Source organism: Otolemur garnettii, unplaced genomic scaffold (genome assembly GCF_000181295.1).
Source record: "Otolemur garnettii isolate 467f Iridium unplaced genomic scaffold, OtoGar3 scaffold00019, whole genome shotgun sequence".
NCBI classification, from domain to species: domain Eukaryota; kingdom Metazoa; phylum Chordata; class Mammalia; order Primates; family Galagidae; genus Otolemur; species Otolemur garnettii.
Window position 1 is genome coordinate 8,853,096 of NW_003852414.1, and position 13,727 is coordinate 8,866,822.

At 39.8% G+C, this 13,727-nt stretch overlaps 1 protein-coding gene across 1 annotated transcript in view; it reads right to left on the reverse strand.

The window, feature by feature from the left end:
- MYO3A (myosin IIIA) overlaps positions 1-13,727 on the reverse strand; it is a 188,650-nt gene that overhangs the window by 9,056 nt on the left and 165,867 nt on the right. Inside the window, exons 30-31 of the mRNA XM_012803266.1 lie at positions 7,989-8,095; positions 840-880 (exon numbers count right to left, since the gene is read on the reverse strand). Coding sequence (XP_012658720.1) covers positions 840-880; positions 7,989-8,095 — 148 coding nt within the window. The remainder of the gene's footprint in view (positions 1-839; positions 881-7,988; positions 8,096-13,727) is intronic.

Genomic DNA, 13,727 nt, shown 5'->3' on the forward strand with positions numbered 1-13,727 from the left:
CTCAAAAAGAAAGAAAGAAAGAAAGAAAGAAAGAAAGAAAGAAAGAAAGAAAGAAAGAAAGAAAGAAAGAAAGAAAGAAAGAAAGAAAGGAAGGAAGAAAACAGATAGTCTGGAAACCACCAGGTGGTAACAGTGCTTCTAGGAAAACATGCTTTTCAAGTTACAGATACCAACTTATGGATGGACTTTGGGAATGCCACCAGTTCATGAATTAGGAACTCTGTGTTCATTCATGCTTAATAGAAGGACTCTTGTTGGTGATTCGCATGGTCTGGAAACTTGTTGATATTAATGTTGAATAAAACAGTGGTATAATGTTAGTGAACTATTGATAGACTGAAATATTATAGAAAAGGAAGAATAAGGTGAATCTAAGTGTGCCTCACCTGCAGGTGACACCAACCTTGTCTTTTGTAAAAATCCCGTAAAAATCACCAGAAGCAAGATGTAGCATGTTTTGAAGGACAAAAAGCCAAAAGGAGTTTGGGGAGAGAAAGTTCATGGATACAGGTATATTCAAAGTGCCCAAGAAAAGCCATTTAATGGACAAAACAAACACAAACAAAACAACCAACCAAATTCAATATTAGGACAGTAGAATTCATTGAAAATATGTTTGAATTCTTACTGCATGTACTGTGAATAGATATATTGCAATATGCAAGAGCTTCTAATTTTTAGGTAGATAAAAATCACTTATTTAAAACATATTTTGAGGGCACATTACTTTCTAAATCTAACCACATAAGATTAGGTGATTTTTAATCATAATTTGAACATAAGGACTTAGATTTTTATTTGAATAAGATGACTCTTTCACATCTATAAATAATAATTACCTGTCTTTCTTTGGTCTTCGTTTTTCTTCTTGGATTGACTTCTAAAGGGAATTGAAGAATTCAAAAATCCATATCATCTTATGATCCTAATACCATGTAATTGACATATTACTCTAATCTTACTATGTCAATACATTTATTCCTAAAAGGTTAAGTTAGAAATAAGCAAGTGGATCCACTAAAGAAATGCAGTTTATTCAAATTTGCTTAGTTATAAATTTCTGATTATTTCATCTCAGGCTGAACTGAGATGAAAAAAGTGCCTACCACACAGTGGCCATCATGGACCAGGTTACATAAGGTCTACTTGCCTACAAATGGGAGCCAATTGTAAAATTTCAGAGAAGCCCATTTCTCTATCACAAATGCAGTTGTGATGTAAGCAGGTGAATTAGGCTGTTTTGATGTCTCCCTTATAAGTTATACTTGTTTGCACGCAAGGCAGAAAGATAGATATGGAGGACAGGTGTGGCAGTCCATAAAAAGAACAAAAATGTGACTTCCTCAACCTATTGGAGCCCATCTGTGGCATAAACATAGTAGCACAAACAATATATATTTTTATTTGCACAATGTTTGCATCATTGAGAACTTTATGTCCATGTATCAAGGCACAAATTAGTATATTTAGGTATGAAAATAATTAGATCTATTTTCTTCAACAGTTCAATTTGAACACTAAGTAGCACTCCATTTTAATCTTACACATAAAGCAATATTATCTTCAGTATTGTCACATTAGTAATGTGTTTCTTTGTGGCTACCTCAATACATTTGAGCTCATGTATTTATGTGTTAGGAGAACATATATGTCTTTTAGGCTGAGAAAATAAATTCCATAGTGACTTTGAACCAGTTGAAGATATTATAATTGTGGAAACCCTACTGTAGATCTCCTGTGGGCTGGCACCATAAAAGTACAAGATAATAGAAAGAGTAATTAGTAATAGTTTGTTAATATTGAGGGTTTCCCCTACGAGGGTAGGGACACAGTAAAACTTTTTTTTTTTTTTTTGAGACAGAGTCTCATTCTGTCACTCTGGGTAGAGTGCCATGGCGTCATAGCTCACAGCAACCTCAAACTGTTGGGCTCAAGCAATCCTCTTACCTCAGTTTTTTATTTTTAGTAGAGACAGGGTCTCTTGTTCAAGCTGGTCTTGAGCTCATGAGCTTAAGCAATCCACCCACCTAGGTCTCCCAGAGTGCTAAGATTACAGGCATAAGCCACTGCAAACAGCCAATCATTTTTTTCTTCTGATTTATAATTTGTAGTTCTCTAAAATAGGGATAAGTTTAACAGTTCATAGTGGATCTATTCATATTAGTTTGGCATATGAGTGTGTAGCTGAGGCAGAAGTGAGTGCCTCAATTGCAGAGACCATTCAGGAGCAAAAGATGGAAGGGGCCGGGTACCAATGACATTCCTGACCTTCATCCCATTTCCTATTATTTCACACTCTTGATACAATGCCGTAGGCTAAGAGAAGCTTACAAATAAATATATGGCCAACACAAGTACAGTGGCCACTAGCCATGTAATTAATATGATATCAAGTAATATGACATCAGTTTTACTATGACATGCAGAGCTCCTACCTCCTTAATCCATCACCTGAAAACAAGTCCCTTTTGTTCATGGTAACAAATGTCTGTAGTCCCAAGTTATGCCTACATGATGGCACTAAGTTGAGTGGCAGAGTTGCCCTATAACAACCAACAATTGAGTAATATTCTGCCTTGACTTCTCACGCTGGTGAGAACCCCCTCTTTGGATTGGATCAGTCCTTCTTTCCGGGAGATGGTGGATATAATAAGTTGGTTCTCAGTTATGGAAATTTCTAGAAAAGGAAATACTGTCCAGGCTTATTTCACTCTTGCCTGTGCTAGAACATGTTAGCGAAATATAACTCAGTAATATATTTCTCCCAAAATTACTTGAGATGGCTTCTAATAGAATTAGTTATATGGTCAAAGTAGGGAAGTAGACATTGTGAATGAGAAATGAAGGAGGCTAGAGAAACAGGTGGATTAAGATGCAGCCTTCTGTTTACCTTTCAGCTTCCTAGCAGCGGGGGCCAAAAGGGAGGCACGACATCTTAAACCATGTCCTTCATTATGAAAAAGGAAGCCAGCCATTCCTCAAGGGGGAAGATTTAATAAGAATTTTATCACCTGGGGTTTTATATTGGGGCATTTATTGGTAAGATGTACAATGTTTCCAATGATAGTTTTGAAATTGTTATATAAATTAAAAACTTGAAATGTGTAGTTTCCTGTAGAACTGAAGGGGGTTGGGTAGAGAGAGAGAAAGAGAGAGAATGAGAGAATGAGAGACAAGGAGATGAAAACTACTCCATGAGATTTTCTGGTGAGGGTGTTTCTTGAGGAGGCCTTTGAGAGAACAGAAGTCTTAGCCTGGAGGACTTTGAAGAATCTGCTTTTAATACTCAGATCTGTTACTTTGGTGGTGGATACAACTGTACTTTCCTTTTGGAAACACACAAATTATTTATTTAGCGATCTTCACAAGGATGCAGAAGGAGCCAAAACAGGAATAGAAAAAAAAAGCAAAAACTGGAGTGGCCAACCTCACCACCATTGTAGTTCAGGAAAAGTACTGTAGAGAGTAATTAGACTGGAAGGGACCTCTGAGAGGACGGGGTTCAATTACTCATTTTTTGAGGAAACTATTGGCACTGAGTCATTTTTGCTGGTGGCTGCCCAGTTTCCGATTTACGCCAGGATGTGTCTGCTCAGCTAATGCCCTCCCCAAGCTTCTGAGGTTCGGCTCACTTTATTTTGGACACAATAGCAGCAACATTTCCTAGATGTAAGAGAAGAAAGCCTTCCAGTCACAGAGGAGAGCCAGTGTTGATGTTAAGGCAGCCAGAATGACCATGATAGGAAGTGACATCCAAGGAGAAATAAAAGTTATGAAAATAGGGAAAACAACAGAAAGCATAGATGTCTGTGTTGGGCAAGCACAAGGGAAATAATTTTCCACAGCTTGGCACTGGTAGTTCTTTATTTACAAGTAGTTTTCTAGTGACTATATTGAGCAACACAGTGTTCCAAGTACTGTGGCTGTAACAGTGAGCAGAGGCCCTGCCTTCATGGAGCTTCTCATCTACAGAGGGAGTTGGACAGGAGACAAGTAGACAAGTACAGAAGGGCCTGTAAGTTGACCACCCAGGGGACTGTAACAAACTGATCAACATACAGTGGGGGTCAACATCAAGAACTAGGCCTACTGTACTGATACGTACATGTGGTGTATGTCCAGTCTATGAAAAATTAGGTCAATTTAAGGAGGTGGTCAATGTAGGGAGGTGGTCAACTATGGAGGTTCTACTGAATTTATAAGTGCTTTGCTTATAGTTCTAGCTACTCGGGAGGCTGAGGCAAGAGGATTGCTTGAACCTAAGAGTTTGAGGTTGCTATGAGCTATGACACCAGGATACTCTACTGAGGGTGACAAAGGGAGAATCTGTCCAAAAAAAAAAAAAAAAAGTGAAGTAGGCCTGGGAAATACAGAGAGATGGGGTACTGCCTCAGCCCTGGGGGTCATTGAGCCTCTCTGATAAGCATAAATCTGAATAAAGTACAAACATTTTGGATAGTGCTACAATAAAACTTAACAATAATTTATTGTATATTTCAAAATAACAGAAATGGAATGTTCCTAACACACAGAAAAAATGATAAATGCTTGAGGTGACAGACACCCCCAATTACTCTGATTGTGTTTATATCAAAATGTCCTATGTATCCCATTAATATGTACAACTACTGTATCTCTATGATAATTAAAAGTACAAGCATTTTTTAATTTTTTGCTCACTGCTGTGACCTTGGGTCATCAAGAAAAGGTTTAAAGGATTCAGTATAACATCTTTTAGAAAGATTTTCAATAAAACCATTTACAATTACAGAAAGTGTTTTGGTGATTAAAGGAAGTAGGTCCCCGTTACAGCTATAAATTTCACTTATCTCAAATCCTAGGAAGGGCTCAATGAATATAAACACATGGTGTGTTTTCTATTGTAATAATACGCTAGTTTTCTGTGTTTTTGTTTTCACGGAAGACACAGATTTCAAGACTTAGAGTTATAAAAAGATATCCTAGTCACTAATAACTTAGAATGTATTAAAATAGTGCATATTCATTTTTCAATAATAGTGCAATGGAAAAGTAAGCCGCTTCTTGGGGGCAGGGACTCATCTACGAGGCTCAGAATCTGCTCCATAATTCTCACTGACTGGTTAAGTAGTAAACGTTTTACCTCATTTCAAGTCTTTTACAATTTCTCATATTGAAAATATTCTCTGCTGTTGAAACCATTACAGTCAATCAGCACTTAATAAAGGTCATCAAGCTTCATTTGCTACTTAAATTCAGGGTGACTGAGGAATGTTTGGTAATTTCTAATCTTGTTGTCTGCTATTCTATTTAACTACATAAACAAGCATCAGACAATTTGCTTCTTTTTTTTTTTGAACAGTATAAAAAAATCAATATCCTTTCTTAATCCCGTATTTCTTATAAAGTAATTGTCAAATGCAGATATGTGGAACTTTAGAATTTTCTCAATTTACTCTTAATTGTATTTTGCTCTTTTATTTCATTGCACTTATTTATAGAACCGACATGTACTGAATGCTTATTACGCGTTGGGCTAAATGCAACAGGAAAACTCCTTGACCTCCTGGAAGCCACTTCAATCCCTCCTTAGCCTGATAAAGTGTCTTCATAGGAAACTAGGACGCGCTTAGGGAGGTTCCAGGAGGAGCTTTCTTGGGATGTGGGAGTGTCAAGAAGGCTTTCCCAGGAAAAAGACATCTAGGCTGAAGGTCTTTTAGTCATGAATCAGAAGAGAAAAAGGAAGTGGTTGAAGGCTGAAAAAGAGCTTGCCAGAGGGTAAATACCTATGACATTTTGATGAGAAATCAAATTATAAACAGAAGAACAAAGTGGAGAGTCTGAAGGCATGAGTGGACACCAAGCCGGGAGGTTGGGAAACGAAGCTGTGGACCCAGATACTGAAAAGAGGGAAAAAGCATAAACCCAAAAGACCAGTAGGAGGAGTGATGCAGAAATGTGAGAATTGTTGGCTTGGAAGAGGGTATTAGCACAGGACATGGGGAGAACAGAGGAATTCAAGCGCTATTTAAGAGGTAGATTTTTGGACCCAGGAGATGAGAAAGAAGGAGTTAGGCTAATAGATTACTGGCTTGTAAAATGAGTTGGTTTTTCATAAAAGAACACACCTCCTGTGAGTCTATTTCTATGAAATGCCCAGAACAGGCAAATCTGTAGAGATAGAAAGTAGACTGGGGATTGACAGAGCTTGGGGTGGGAGTGCTGGAGGATGGGGAGTGACTCCTAATGAGTACAGAGTTTTTAGGGGGTGATGAAAATGTCTTAAGATTGACTATAAAGGCTGTACGAAAAACCATCTAGTTGTGGGTAACTGTAGGGCGTGTGACGTATATCTCAGCAAAGTTGTGTGTGTACCCGTGCATAGATGCATATGTGTGCATGTAAATATCTATATATGAAGCCTGTGTACATCATGTAAATTTTGTAAAACAAACATTAGGCAGTTTGATACTTAAGTCTGGAGCTAGAGGGAGATCTAAGCCAGAGGTAAAGGCTAAGAAATCAGCAGTGATGAAGGTCATGGTGGATGAAGGGATTGCCCAAATCAAGTAAGAGGGGATGAGGATGTAAGATTGAATCCAATAGTACCATGAGAGAGGAGACTTCTGTGGAAACTGAACTTGCTGGGGAGAAGGGAAAGGACTAGAAGAAACTGGGTAACTTGGGGGTGGGAGAGAAATGTATCTCCAGGGAATCCTCGGAATTTTAGCACATTGTTTGGGTTGTCCAAAGGGCATGGAGAAGCGCACTCTCTCTCAGTGGGAGTGGAAGGGTAAGTATTACAAACCAAGGTACCAGCAGGTGTAAAGGCCTTGGGAGCGTGAGAGAGTGCCACTCGCTGGTGGGGTCTGAAGCAGGTCACTATGGCTGGGGAGACATGGCGAGCCTGGAGACCAGGTAAAATGTCTTCCCAGGTCCCACGAGGAAGGCCTTGGAAGGAACCCAGAGTTTATGCTGAAGGAGCTTCTAAGCCATTTAAGGGACTATCTAGGAAAGAACGTGATCAAATTCAAGGTGTAGGGGAATTTTCTGTTGCGGGATGGAGAAGATAAGATTTGATGCATCTAGGTGGGGCCTGAAATAATCCAGAGATGGTGGTCTGCAATAGCTGCTGTGAGATCAGAGGAGGGCAGTGAAGTGGAGTCAGCTTCTGCAGGCAGAAGCCACAATTTAGAGCAGTGGATTAGACAGCAGGCATGAGAGAGGCTGGGGTCCGGGATGGCTCCTGGGTGCTTGGTGTAGAAAACCAAGTGGATGATGGTGGATTTGCTGGGAAAGAGCACTGCGAGGGGAGTGGTAGGCCTGCAGGGCTGACGCTGTGAGTTCTCATGCTGCAAACTGTGAGTCAGAAGCCTCAATACAATTAATGGCCCTGACAGCTAAAACGTGCTTATCTATGTCTCAGAATCCTGACCCATGAGATGGGGATACCGTGTGAGGGGCTATTTCTAGGACTGGGTATCAAAGTGGATGTGAACATGCCTCATTCTAGGCCTAGAATTTATATACTCCTTTTTATTTTTTGGCCAGGGCTGGGTTTGAACCCACCACCTCTGGCATATGGGGCCAGTACCCTATCCTTTGAGCTACAGGCGCCGCCTCTAGGCCTAGAATTTAAAAGATGCTCAATAAATCTACTTCTTCCCTTCCCTCCTTATTCTACTTTCACCATAACCCATCCACTTATATTATGATGCTTCTCTGGTGAGCTCCTGATATAATAGCCTTCTCTTTCTGGGTTGATATTTGCATATCAGCTCAGATTAATGGACAGCAGAGAGGCTGTACAGAAGACATGGTGGACACATGACCATGGCAGAGGCTTGGACATGAGGAAGAAGGGCTGGGGAGAGTGAAGTGCCAGATGCTCGGCCAGGAAGAATCCAGTGGCTCCTCCCTCTGCCTGGCCTTCCTCTATAGCCACAGTCTCCCACGGGCCTTTAGTGTGTGCTAAGACTCCTATCTGATAGTAAGAGCGAGCCACTTACATGTAGCAGGTAATAATACGTGGAGTCTTCAGGGTTATTTAATGTTTTGGGTTTCCGAGGTCGTCGTGGAGGTCTCAACATTTTTGACTCTTCTCCTTTGGGGTTACCTGTAAAAGAGGTGATCATAAATCAGAATTTAATTACAAAGGCTACTATCAAGCAATAGTATCCTTCTGGGATCAATGAGAAATAATCTATGTACAACTGAGGCTACAACTGGAAGAAAGAGGAAATACTTTGGTTCCCCCAGCCAACCTTACAGTCCTCACCAGGCACGTCCCTCTGTTGTCTGGTGGTCTAGAACCTCAACGGCTAGAGGGAAGGAAAGGAGTCTATGGTTTGCTAATGCAGACTAGGGAACAGAAGTTCAGAGGACGGATGGAGTGAGGAGTCAAAGCTGCCAGAAAACCTTTAAGAAGTATTATAACTCTCATAGAATCTCTCCTGTCCCTTCTCTGCCTCTGCCTCTGCCCCCAGACTCATGTGCATGGTCTTCATTTTAAAGCACCACTTCATATGAGTTATGGCCCAACTCTGCTCATTTACAGAGCTGATTGTTTTTCTAAAAGTTTAATCTAGTCTTTCACCAAAATGTAGAACCTCAAACCATTGGAATCTTCAGATCTGACTTTAACATAGTGACCAAGAGTAAATTTTGTCATCTTTTTCTGCGCTTTCTGTCAATATAGCCAGGTTCTCAAAGCTACAGCAACACTGAGCTTCTGGTGCTCTGCGTGCTTGGAGGTGTGTTCACTGCAGGTGGCTTTACATTGACAGAGCTAACAGGTCTCCGGCTCAGTATTTCTGTGTATTTTTTCATGCTTCTTGATCAGCCTGTCTGCCAACTGCAGTTGTGCAAGAATGTCTGCTTGACAGATACATTAGAATGCGGGTGGGAGTTGGGAGGGGGTGCTTATCAAAGAGTAGCTGCATTCAACAGGTATCTAAGCGTCTATTTCTTAGGATTTAAACACAGCAATAGATCATGACTGCACTTAATCAAAGGTAGTGATGATTCCTAATTGGCAACTGTAGAAATACACAAAGAAACTCAATTGTCCTGAACCACACTATTCAAATCAAGTCAAATCTAATTGGATCAATAAATATTTATACTTAATGTATGCAAACAATTGGGACTGGCAGTGGAAATCAGTTTCAACCAGGCTGAAAGATTCAATATGTCTAACTTTCCAGTGCCATAGTCAGCCCGCTAGGTGAACTTATTTATCACAACAGCATTCATAGGTGAACATTACCCAGCTCATTCACTTCCCAAGGTCAGCTAGTTGAGAGTGTTTCCAAGAGGTGTAATGCTTGAAGCAATGCTAATCAGAGAGAACCTCAACAATCATGCATCACTGTCCTCTTTGGAACAAAACAGAAGTAAATAAGATATTTGCTAATGAGACTGTGTTAACAGAGATGAGTAACAGACAAAAGGTTCATCTCCCATTTTCTTTCTCTTGCTTCTCCATAGGAATAGACAAAAGATAGGAAGGGAGCTCAGATAGCTGAGCCATTTCTGGACTCCGTCTTAGACTGTCTCAGGGACAAAGAAAGAGGGAACATCCCGACTTCTTGCCATCATCACACACAGTGGTCTTTATTCCTTCCTTTTACTTAATCTCTCTTCCAAGGCTCATTACTAAATAGCTACAGTTGGTTCTTGCAAAGTGTTAGCATTTTAAAATGTATTGGTCACATTGACTTATATTACTCATTTGAATTTGAATGGCAAGGAACATAAAAATATGGGATCAAGTTATTACTATTATTTTTTTGAGACAGAGTCTCACTCTATTGCCCTGGTAGAGTGCCTTGGTGTCATAGCTCACAGGCACCTCAAACTCTTGAGTTGAAGGGATCCTCTTGCCTCAGCCCTCGAGTAGCTGGGACTACAGGCATCCACCACCTGCCTGGCTTGTTTTTCTATTTTTAATAGAGATGGGGTCTCACTCTTGCTCAGGCTGGTCTGGAACTCCTGAGCTCAAGCAATCCACCTGCCTCAGCCTCCCAGAGTACTAGGATTGATGCAGGAGCTACTGTGCCTCGCCAAGTTGTTATACTTTTTAATGTTTTTAGAAACATGAAAAGTGGCCTGTGGCAAAGAATCTGAATAAATGCCAGGAGAGTGAAAAACCAAAGAACTTCTGGGAATGAAGGCATTCTTGAACTTGTCTTCATTTTTCATTCAATCTGATGTCTACAACCAAGACTATAGAAAATGCTTTTGAGATGGTCAGGGGCACACTTGACTGAAATCCAAAGGCCTTTTATCTGTCCCTATTATCTCTTACCTCTTCACTACTAAGCTTTATCAACAATTTTTGCCTTCATGACTAAGGATGAGGATTCTGAAGGCAGATGCCTTATCTTACTGATCTTTGTATTCCTGGCCCTTAGGGAAATGCCTGCCACGTAGTCAATGTTTAATAGAAGTTTGTTGGGTGAGGAAGGGATCTTTCCCTTGCTTCCTGGACTGAATCATCTCCCTCTCAGCTCCTTGCAGTTTCCACAGATTTCTCCACAGGGATGACTTCCTAATACATTTCCTGGGTTTGAACTTCCCATTTCACATGAGCCCCTGTTTTAATTTCTTATTCCCTACTGAAAACGCATCTCCAACTCTCAGACTCCATGAACCAGTGGTCGTCTTCTCCATCTAGGATTCTGCGCCCTGTAATCTCAAGGGTACCTTTATTTCTGTCTCTCAGGTTCAAAACATCGATGTCACCTTTGCCTCACTCTTCTTCATTCCCTACAGAAAGCAATCGCACACTTCCATGAATTATTTTTGCTGTTTTGTTTGTTTGTTTGTTTTTTCTTGAGACATGGTCTTGTTCTGTTGCGCAGGATAGAGTGCAGTGGTGTGATCACAGCTCACAGTAGCCTCAAACTCCTGGGCTCAAGTGATGTTCCTGCTTTAGCCTTTCAAGTAGCTGAGACTACAGGTCCACACCACCATGCCTGGTTAATTTTTCTCTTTTTCGTAGTGATGGGGTCTCACTCTTGCTCATGCTGGTCTCAAACTCCTGAACTCAAGCAATTCTCCTTCCAGAATGCTAGGCTTACAGGCATGAACCACCATGCTCTGCCTGTCACTTTTTCTGGCACATTCTTCAATATGTCTAATATTCATCCACCATTTCTTCTCATTTACCATTGCCATCCCTCTAGGCTAAAATAACTCATTTAATAATTGTGGCAGTGTCTGGTCTCCATGCTTCATCTTGCAAATAAAAATCAGATTTTCTTCCTTAAATACCACTATAATTATGAAATATCATTTTTCCAAAATTTATGATGATACCCCCCCCTTTTTTCTTATTCAACAAGTTCAAACTTTTCCTGAATACGGGTTATTTACAATCTCAGTGATTCCAATTTTATCTCCCACTTTCCCCCCTGAAATGAACTATCTCCTCTGGTCATTTCAGTTGCCCCATCAGAATCCTGACACGTGGTGCTTAAAGTTGTTACTTTGCTTAGTGTTGCTTTCTCATAGAAAAGCTTTCCACAGCCTCACTGAAATCAGTAGCATCCTCAATGCCTGCTTTGGTCCTGTCTTTCATAAAGCTTTCACTCCCCGTGAGCTCCCTCTCATAGAATGCCAATGGCTCTTGCTGGTTATTCAGACTATTCGAAACCTGTTATGGGCTGAATTGTGTCCCCTCAAAATTCACATGTTGAAGTCTTAATCTCCCACTACCCCAGAATGGGGTATGATTTTACTCCAGCCACTTTGGCAAAGATTAAAAAAAAAGGATATACTGTCCACTAATGTCAGGACAAATATATTTTCACAAATTGTTGAAGGAAATGCCAACTGTATTATCAGAGCCTTTTAGGAAAGCAAATCTACCAGAACCAAAAATACCTTTCAACTCAATAACTCCATCCCTAAAGATCTATCCAATAAAATGAAAATCCCAGTAGGCAAGAACACTCTTAAAGATATGTACTGCAACATTTTCATAGCAGCAGAAATCGAAACAAAGCAAACATCTAATAATAGGGAAATGGTTATATAATTATTGTGATTCACAAATAGACTATTATGTAGCTATTAAAAAGAATAAATTATAGCTATATTTGTTGATGTGGAGAGATGCCTGCCAAGAAGACGCAGAGTGAGCAAAGCAAGTTGCTTAAGTGTTTTCATTATAATCCTATTCATATAAAATGATGATAAAAATCTATCTCTCACGTATGCATAAGTGCATGTATGCACATGAGAACAAATATGAAGGAATACATGTTTTATAATCAGGTTCCCTTGGAGGGTGAGTAATATGGGTTGGGAGGGGGAACAGAGGGAATGAAACAGGATTAAAAAAAAGGAAAAGAAAAAAAGTGCTGCATTCAAAAGGAATCCTGGAATGTCTGTTATGGTCATTTTGTATAAAATTATAAAAATACATGTGGCTGTTGTATGTATTATAGAGATCAAAAAAGATCACAATGCGTTGAAATTCCAGAATTTCTGAAAATCTAATTTGCTTTAGTATTAGTTGATTAACTTTTCTTTTTCACTAGGATAAATTAAAGCAGAAGGCTGAATATTCTTAAATCTCACTTAAGATACTGCCAGGAAAGGTGGGCATATTCTTTTTTCATAAATGAAAATTAGGAGGAATGTATTATATTCAACAGAATCTGGCTGCTTAGATTAAATTTCTTCAGACTTTTTTTTTTTTTAAGAGCAAACGTCCCATGAGCTTATCGGCATACAAATATTTCAAAGAGGCATCTGTTTATTTGCTCTATGATGGATCTGTGAATTTTCGTTCCTTTGGGGGAATACAAAAACGCTGCCTACTGACGTCATCCTGACCCCTTAATTGCAAAAGTGACATAAACATTTATAATCACATATTACCAGCAGCATATCAATGGTGGCACTAGCATAATTAGGTTTGTGGCTATTTTTGTGTGACGTGCATGATAAATATTAGCTTGCAAAGGTTATTGCTGTATTAAATAGCCAGAAGGTAAGATATCTATTTATATTGTAGTTCTGGCAATAATTTCACTAAATTTTAGTTTACCAGACATGTACTTTTTTTGGATAATGAATCAACTAACATCTCAACACTTTTGCGTTCAGAGGGAGATTTAAAACTCCTTGTCAATATTTGCTGGAGAAAATTAAATTTCAGCATTATTTTTATCTTAATGATAATCATACTATTTTACTTACATGGCCGCACAGAGTACAGTTTGCCTAAGTATCACAGGTCTAAATCAGATGTTAGCAGAACAGAGATGCACTTGCTACTGTACTTTTTTCTTTAAGAAACCAATGTTTAGGGTGCTGTAAATTTCCATTTCCTTCTGACAGTCTGTGACCTTCAAGCGATATAATGACCTACAGAAATCTTTGAAGGGAGGAATTTTCATTGCTACATGTTAAAGGCAGACTCAGCCTGGTCCTGGTTGCAACCTGCCTTCTGGAAGCTGCTGTTTCCATCATTCTTCTCATCTGCCTTTCAGCCAGGCGGGCCACTCTGGCACTGGTGCCCGACCTAAAAAGGACTGTCCACAGGTTCTGAGCTTGTGGTGGACAGTGTAGTTTCAAAGTATTCTCTGTCTGCCTCCTTTCGCTCCTGGAGACATGTTCAATTCTTAGGCTTGCTCTGGACTTGACCTCTGGCATCTACTCCTGGTATGTGTATTCTTGAGTTTAACTGAGGTGAAGAGTTAGGGTAAGTGCTTGTCCCACTCTGAGTGCCCTTA